At 42.0% G+C, this 8,527-nt stretch overlaps 1 protein-coding gene across 1 annotated transcript in view; it reads left to right on the plus strand.

Annotated features, from left to right (window-relative positions):
* The window catches only part of LOC119570576 (solute carrier family 25 member 44-like), a gene marked incomplete in the record, with an annotated part of 11,456 nt that extends 7,913 nt beyond the window's left edge, over positions 1 to 3,543 (plus strand). The window contains 1 exon segment of the mRNA XM_037918257.1: positions 3,259 to 3,543. Coding sequence (XP_037774185.1) covers positions 3,259 to 3,450 — 192 coding nt within the window.
* Between the last annotated feature and the right edge of the window lie 4,984 nt (positions 3,544 to 8,527).

Raw genomic sequence — 8,527 nt, forward strand, 5'->3', positions numbered from 1 at the left:
TCCCCCCCCTCTCCCCTTTTTTCCCCCCCTTTTTTTTTTCCCCCCCCCTTTTTTTTTTATTTTTCCCCCCTTTTTTTTTTCTTTTTTCCCCCCCCCTTTTTTTCTCTTTTTTTTCCCCCTCTCCCTTTTTTCCCTTTTTTTCTCTCCCCCCTTTTTTTTCCTTTTTTCCCCCCCTTTTTTTTCTCTTTTTTCTCTCTTCCCCCCCCCCCCTCTTCCTTTTTCCTTTTCCTTTTTTTCCCCAAAACCCCCCTTTTTCCCCCCCCCCCCCCCCCTTTTTCCCCCCCTTTTTTTCCCCCATTAAACCCCCCCCCCCCCCCCCCCCTTTTTCCCCCCCCAAATTTTTTTTTCCCCCCCCCCCCCCCCCTCTCCCTCCTTTTTTTTTCTCCTTTTTCCCCCCCCCCCTCCCTCTCTCCCCCCTTTTTCCCCTTTTTTTTTTTCCCTTTTTTTCCCCCCCCCCCCTCTCCCCCTCTTCTCCCTTTTTTTCTTTTTTTCTCCCCCCCCCCTCTCTCCCCCCTTTTCCTCCCTTTTTTTTTCCCCCTCCCCCTTTTTCTCTCAAACTCTCTCTCTTTTTCCCTCTTCCCTCTCTCCCCCCCCTTTTTTCCCTTTTCTCTCCTTTTTCCCCCCCCCCTTTTTTTTCCCCCCCTTTTTTTTTTTTTTTTTTCTTTTTTCCCTTTCTCCTTTTTTCTCTCTCTCCCCTTTTTTTCTCCCTTTTTTTCCCCTCTCTCTTTTCTCTCTCTCCTTTTTTTCCCCCCTTTTTTTTTTTTTCCCCCCCTCCCTTCCCCCCCCTTTTTTTTCCCCCCCCCCCTTTTTTTTTTTCCCCCCTTTCCCCTCTCCCTCTTTCCCTTTTCCCCCCTTTTTTCTCTCCCCCCCCCCCTCCTTTTCCCCTTTTTTTTTTCCCCCTCTCTCTCCCTCTCCCTTTTTCCCCCCTTTTTCTCTCTCCCTCTCTCACCCTCTCCCCCCCCTTTTTTTTTTTCTCTCTCTTTCCCCCCCCTTTTCCCTTTTTTTTTTCTCTCCCCCCCCTTTTCCCCCCCCCTTTCCCCCCCCTCTTTTTTTTCCCCCCCCCCTCTTTTCCCCCTTTTTTTCCCCCCTTTCCCCCTTTTTTTTTTTTTTTTCTCCCCCTCTCTCTCCCCCTTTTTTTTTCCCTCCTTTTCTCTCTCTCTCCCCTTTTTTTTTCTCTTCCTTTTTTTTTTCCCCCCCCCCCCCCCCCTCCCCCCTCTTTCTTTCCCCCTTTTTTTCCCTTTTTTTCCCCTCTCTCTCTTTTCTCTTCCCTTTTCTTCCCCCCCCTTTTCCCCCCTTTTTTTCTCTCTTCCCCTTAACCCCCTCTCTCTTTTCTCTTTTCTCTTTCCCCCTTTTTTTTCCCTTTTTTCCCCCCCCCCCCCCCTCCCCTTTTTCCCCCCTTTTTTTCCCCCTTTTTTTGGTTTTCCCCCTCCCCCCTTTTTTTTTTTCCCCCCCCCCCCCTTTTTTTCCCTTTTCCTTTTCCCTCCCTTTTTTTTTTTTTTTCCCTTTTTTTTTCCCCCCTCTCTTCCCCTTTTTTCCCCCCCCTTTTTTTTCCCCCCCTTTTTCCCCCCTTTCCCCCCCTTTTCCCCCCCCCCCCCCCCCCCCCTCAACCCCCCATCCCCTTAAAAAAACCCCCCCCTTTCCCCCCCCCTTTTCCCCCCCCCCTCCCCCCTTTCCCCAAAAAACCCCCCTTTTTCCCCCCCTTTTTCCCCAAACCCAAAACCCCAAAAAAAACCCCCCCAAAAAAACCCCCCCCAAAATACCCAAACCAAACCCCCTTTCCCAAAAATTTTATACCCCCCCAAACCCCCCCTCATCCCCCCCCAAAACCCCCCCAAAAACCCTTTAACCCCCCAACCCCCCCTTCCAAAAACCCCTTCCCCCCCCCCTTCCCCCCCAAACCCCCCCCCCCCCCTCAACCCCCCCAAAACCCCCCCAAAAAAAACCCCCCCCCCCCATTCCCCCCCAAAACCCCAAAACCCCCTCCCCTAAAAAACCAAAAAACCCCCCCAAAAAACCCAAAAAACCCCAAACCAAAATCCCCAACCCCCAAAAATTTTAAACCCCCCCCCCAAACCCCCCCCTTCCCCCCCCTTTTCCCCCCCCCCCTTAAACCCCCCCCCCAAACCCCCCAAAAACCCATTAAAAACCCCCCCCCCCAAAACCCCCCCCCTTCAAACCCCCCCCAAAAAAAACCCCCCCCCCAAACCCCAAAACCCCCCCTCAAAAAACCCCAAAACCCCCCCTACCAACCCCCTAAACCCCCAAAAAACCCCCCCCCCCCCAAAAAAAACCCCCCCCCCCCCCCCCCCCCCAAAAAAAACCCCCCCAAAAAAAAACCCCCAAACCCCCCCTTCCCCCCCCCAAAAACCCCCCCCCTTCCCCCCTTCCCCCCCCCCCCCCCAAACCCCCCCCCAAAAACCCAAACCCCCTTCCCAACCCCCCAAAACCCCCCCCCCCAAAAACCCCGGGGCCCCTTTCCCCCCCCCCCCCAAACCCCCCCCTTTTTTTCCCCCCCCCCCCCCATTTCCCCCCCCCCTTTTTTTTCCCCCCCTTTTTTTCCCCAAACCCCCCCCCCCCAAAAAAAAAAAAAAAGGGGGGGGGGGAAAAAAAAAAAAAAAAAAAAAAAAAAAAAAAAAAAAAAAACCCCCCCCCCCCCCCCCCGGGGCCCCCCCCCCCCCCCCCCCAAAAAAAAAAAAAAAAAAAAATTTTTTAAAAAAAAAAAAAAAAAAAAAAAAAAAAAAGGGGGGAAAAAGGGGGTTTTTTTTCCCCAAAATTTTGGGTTGGGGGGAAAAAGGGGGGGGGGAAAAAAAGGGGGGGGGTTTTAAAAGGGGGAAAAAGGGGGGGTTTGGGGGAAGGGGAAAAGGGGGGGGGGAAAAAGAAGGAAAAAGGGGTTTTGGGGAAAGGGGGGGGGAAAGGAGGGGAAAAAAGGGGGGGGAGGGGGGGGGGGGGGGGGTGAGAAGGGGGGAAAAAGGGGAAAAAAGGGGGGGAGATAAAGAGAGGGTAAAGGGAAAAAAAAGGGGGGGAAAAAAGGGGAAAAAAAAAAGGGTTTTTTTTGGGGGGGGGGGAAAAGGGAAACCTCATACCTCATACACCCTCACACCTCATACCAACACCTCATACCTCCATACACCCTCATACCTCATACACCCACATACTTCATACCAACACCCTCATACCTCATACCAACACCCTCATACCTCATACCAACACCCTCATACCTCATACACCCTCATACCTCATACACCCTCATACCCGCAGGTCCAGCGCACGGGGAGCTTCGCGCAGACCTTCCGCACGCTGTGGGCGGAGGAGCAGCTCGGCATTTTCACCAAGGGCCTTTCGCCGAGGCTCTTCCAGTCGGTCGTCTTTTCGTTCATGATCATCTTGGGGTACGAGAGCGTGAAGCGCGTCTCTGTGAGCGAAGAGTTCAAGGAGGAGGTGAGGTGGTGAGAGGAAGAGAGGGAAGGAGGAGGAGAGATAAAGAGGAGAAGGAGGAGGAGAGATAAAGAGAGAGATAGAGAGGAAAGAGAGAGAGAGGGAGAGAAGGAGGTCGTCTTTTCGTTCATGATCATCTTGGGGTACGAGAGCGTGAAGCGCGTCTCCGTGAGCGAAGAGTTCAAGGAGGAGGTGAGGTGGTGAGAGGAAGGAAGAGAGGAGAGGGAGGAAGAGAGGAAGAGAGAGATAGAGAGGAAAGAGAGAGAGAGAGAGGAGGTGGAAAGGAGGAGGAGGAGAGGAGGAGGAGGTGAGGTGGTGAGAGGGAGGAGAGAGGAAGAGAGGAAGGAAGGAGAGAGAAGGAGGTGGAAAGGAGGAGGACGAGGAGGAGAGGGAAAGGAGAGAGAGAATAAAAGGAAAAGAGGGAGAGAAAGCGAAGGAGAAGGAGAAAGATAAAGAGAAGGATAAAGAGAAAGAGAAAGAGGAGAGGGAGGAGGAGGAGATGGAGAAAGAAAGAGAAAGAGAAAGAAAGGGAGAGAAGAAGAGAGAGAGAGAGAAGAAACGGGAGAAAGAGAAAAAGAGAGAAACCTCACTTGCTTTCGGAAAACGTTTGAAAGAAAAGAAAAAAAAAAGAAAACACAAAACAGAGAGAAAAAGAAAAAAAATATAAGAGAGACAAAGGAAAAAAAAAAAAAAAGAACGAGAAAGAAAAAAAGAAAGAAAAAAGAAAAGTAAGAACGTGTGAGAAAAAGAACGAGAAAGAAGAAACAAAGAAAAATGAAAAGAAGTACGAGAAAGAAAAAGAAACGGGAGAAAGAAAAGAAAAAAAAAGAGAGAGAGGGAAAAATTGTCGTTATTTTGTGCGAACCAATCAGAAAAAAAGGAAAATGGAAGATATCGACCAATCACAAAGCAGCATAATTGTCTCCAGCCAATCACAGGGCAGGTCTGTCCCTCTGACCAATCACAAAGCAGCATAATTGTCTCCAGCCAATCACAGGGCAGGTCTGTCCCTCTGACCAATCACAAAGCAGCATAATTGTCTCCAGCCAATCACAGAGGAGCTTCATCCCTTTGACCAATCATAGGACAGTATAATAGAATCCCAGGTATCTCCAGCCAATCACAAAGCAGTATAATTATCTCCAGCCAATCACAGGGCTGATCTGTCCCTTCGACCAATCACAAAGCAGCATAATTGTCTCCAGCCAATCACAGGGCAGGTCTGTCCCTCTGACCAATCACAAAGCAGCATAATTGTCTCCAGCCAATCACAGAGGAGCTTCATCCCTTCGACCAATCACAAAGCAGCATAATTGTCTCCAGCCAATCACAGGGCAGGTCTGTCCCTCTGGCCAATCACAAAGCAGCATAATTGTCTCCAGCCAATCACAGGGCAGGTCCCTCCCTCTGACCAATCAGAGAGCAGCATAATTGTCTCCAGCCAATGAGAGAGGAGCTTCATCCCTCTGACCAATCACAGGACAGCATAATAGAATCCCAGGTATCTCCAGCCAATCACAAAGCAGAAATTCTCCAGCCAATCACAGGGCTGATCCTTGACAATCACAAAGCAGCATAATAGAATCCCAGGTGTGTCTCCAGCCAATCACAGAGCAGGTCCCTCCCTCTGACCAATCACAGGGCAGCATTATAGAATCCCAGGTCTGTCTCCAGCCAATCACAGAGCAGGTCCCTCCCTCTGACCAATCACAGAGCAGCATAATAGAATCCCAGGTCTGTCTCCAGCCAATCACAGGGCAGATTTTCCCCTCTGACCAATAAGGGCAATATGAGAATCCCAGTTGATCCAGCAACACGAGAAGGTCCCTGACAACAAGAGGCAGCATAAAATCCCAGGTCATGTCTCCAGCCAAACACAGAGAGTCCCTCTGAACAAAAGGAGAAAGAAAGGGAGATAAGAGAAGAGGACAGAGAGAGAGAAAAAAAGAGATAGGGAGAAAAGAGAGAGAGAAAAAAGAGAAAGAAAGAGAAGAGAAGAGAAGAGGAAGAGAAAAAAGAGAGATAGGGAGAAAAGAGAGAGAGAAAAAAGAGAAAGAAAGAGAAGTGAAGGGAAGAAGAGAGAGGAAAAAGAGAGATAGGGAGAAAAGAGAGAGAGAAAAAAGAGAAAGAAAGAGAAGGGAAGAGAAAGAGAAGAGGAAGAGAAAAAAGAGAGATAGGGAGAAAAGAGAAAAAAGAGAAAGAAAGAGAAGAGGAAGAGGAAGAGAAGAGAGAGATTATCAATTATAGAAAAAAAACAGAAAATGAAAATGTTTACAAGAAAGAAAAAAAAAAAATAACTCTGAATATTATTATTATTATTATTATTATTATTATTATTATTATTAATGTTATTATCATTGTTATCATTATTGTTAATATTATTATTGTTATTATCATTGTTATCCTTATTATCTATATTATTATTATTATTATTATAATTATTATAACTGTTGTTATTTGTGTAGATTAAATATTGTTATAATAACAGTGTATTAATGAGGATGAAATTATAATATTAATCATGAGAATTATTTATTTTTCTCTCTTTCTCTCTCTCTCTCTCTTTCTCTTTTCTTTTTTTTCTCTTTTTCTCTCTTTCTCTTTCTTTCTCTTTCTTTCTCCCCTTTCTCTCTTTCTCTCTTTCTCTCCTTCTCTCCTTCTCTCCTCTCCTCTCTCCTCTCTCCTCTCTCTCTCTCTCTCTCTCTCTCTCTTTCTCTTTCTCTTTCTCTTTCTGTCTCTCTCTCTCTCACTCTCTTCCTCTCTCTCCTCCTTCCATTAAAAATTAATAATGATAATAATAATAATTGCAATTTACAATGATTGCAATAATAATAATAATAATAATAATAATAATAATAATAATAATAATAACAATCATAATTATTTTATAATGAAATACAGTTTATAATTGTTGCTACAAAGAAGGCAAATAGACAATAAGAAATATATATATAATGATAACAGCAATAACAATGTTGCAATCTTGCAATTGACTAATATTTAGTCATAGATTTTAGAAAATACGTTTTTATTTTATTTATTTTATAGTGTTATTGTAAACGTTATTATTGTTATTATTATTATTGTTATTATTATTATTATTATTATTATTATTATTATTAATGTTATATATTAATTATATACTAATTAATGTTATATATTAATTAGATAATAATATTGTGCATTGTTGATGTATATTTTTGTACTGATATTATTATTAATATTAATATTTATTATCAATAATTAATATTTATTTTATTAATGATATTTATAACTAATATTTTTAAATTAATATTATTATTTATTATTGTTTTATTATTACGTCTACGTACTTTTGAAATAGAAATATAGATTTGTACATATTTTTGGAAGCGAAAGGCGTCATATGTACGTAGAAATGACGTGTGCACATGTACGTGAAGTAAAGGTGCGTGTGCGTACGTAGAAGTGACGTGTGCACATGTACGTGAAGTAAAGGTGCGTGGGTACGTAGAAATATGTGTGCACATGTACGTGAAGTAAAGGTATGTGCGTGTACGTAGAAATTATGTGTACATATGTATGTAAAGTAATGAAGCAAAGGTGTGTGCGTGTGTGTACATAGAAATTACGTGCACACATGTGCGTACAATAATGAAGCAAAGGTGTGTGCGTGTGTGTACATAGAAATTACGTGCACACATGTACGTAAAAGAAAGGTTTATCTGTGTATAAAAATTGTTATAAATACGTCTCGAAACCTGGAAATTATTTAACATTTTATTTTGAATTAATTTTATTAATCATTTTGTATTTAGTGAAAATGTGGGAACTTAAAATGTTATTTGTAACATAAAAAAAATATGTAAATACTTATAAAAGAACTTATATAACGTTTTAATTATTATTATTATTATTATTATTATTATTATTTATTGTATCATTATTATTATTATTATTAATATTATTATTATTATTTATTATTATTATTATTATTATTATTATTATTATTATTATTAGTGAAAATGTGGGAAAATGAAAATGTGATTTGTAACATAAGATAGAAGGCCATTTCTCTCTTTCTATGTTTCTTTCTCTCTCTCTCTCTTCCTTTCTCTCTTTCTATGTTTCTTTCTCTCTCTCTCTCTCTCTTCCTTTCTCTCTTTCTATGTTTCTTTCTCTCTCTCTCTCTTCCTTTCTCTCTGTCTCTCTTTTTCTCTCTTTCTCTCTTCCTTTTTCTCTCTGTCTCTCTTTCTATCTCTCTTCTCTCTTCCTTTCTCTCTGTCTCTCTTTCTTCTCTCTTTCTCTCTTCCTTTCTCTCTCTCTTCCTTTCTCTCTTTCTCTCTTCCTTTCTCTCTCTCTCTTCCTTTCTCTCTGTCTCTCTTTCTATCTCTCTCTCTCTCTTCCTTTCTCTCTGTCTCTCTTTCTATCTATTCTAAGGCCATTATAACATGATAATGAAAAAGAATAAAGGAAAAAACGCTATTGTGTTTTTCATTATCCAACGTCGCGTGATCTTCCCTCACTTACAATACTTAGAATACTTAGAATTTGTACTTAGAATACTTAGAATTTGTACTTAGAATACTTAGAAATTGTACTTGGAATATTTATGTTACTTAGAATACTTGTAACTTCCATTACTTAGAATTTGTACTGATAATATTTAGAATTTGTACTTAGAATATTTATGTTACTTAGAATACTTGTAACTTCCTTTACTTAGAATTTGTAATTAGAATACTTAGAAATTGTACTTAGAATATTTAGAATTTGTACTTAAAATACTTAGAATACTTGTAACTTAGAATACTTAGAAATTGTACTTAGAATACTTAGAACTGTAAAGTAGGCAAAGTTTTCCTTCCGAACCTCATCCCACCTTTAATACTTATAATACTTGTAACTTAGAATACTTAGAAGTGTAAAGTAGGCACAAAGTTTTCCTTATGTGTATGAGTACAGTATGAGTACAATATGAGTACAGTGTATAAGTACAGTATGAGTACAGTATGAGTACAGAGTATGAGTACAGTATGAGTACAGTGTATTAGTACAGAGTATTGAGTAGTGTATGAGTACAGTAGTACAGAGATGATGTACGTTAGACCAT

The sequence above is a fragment of the Penaeus monodon genome, unplaced genomic scaffold (genome assembly GCF_015228065.2).
Source record: "Penaeus monodon isolate SGIC_2016 unplaced genomic scaffold, NSTDA_Pmon_1 PmonScaffold_3197, whole genome shotgun sequence".
In the NCBI taxonomy this organism is placed as follows: Eukaryota; Metazoa; Arthropoda; class Malacostraca; order Decapoda; family Penaeidae; genus Penaeus; species Penaeus monodon.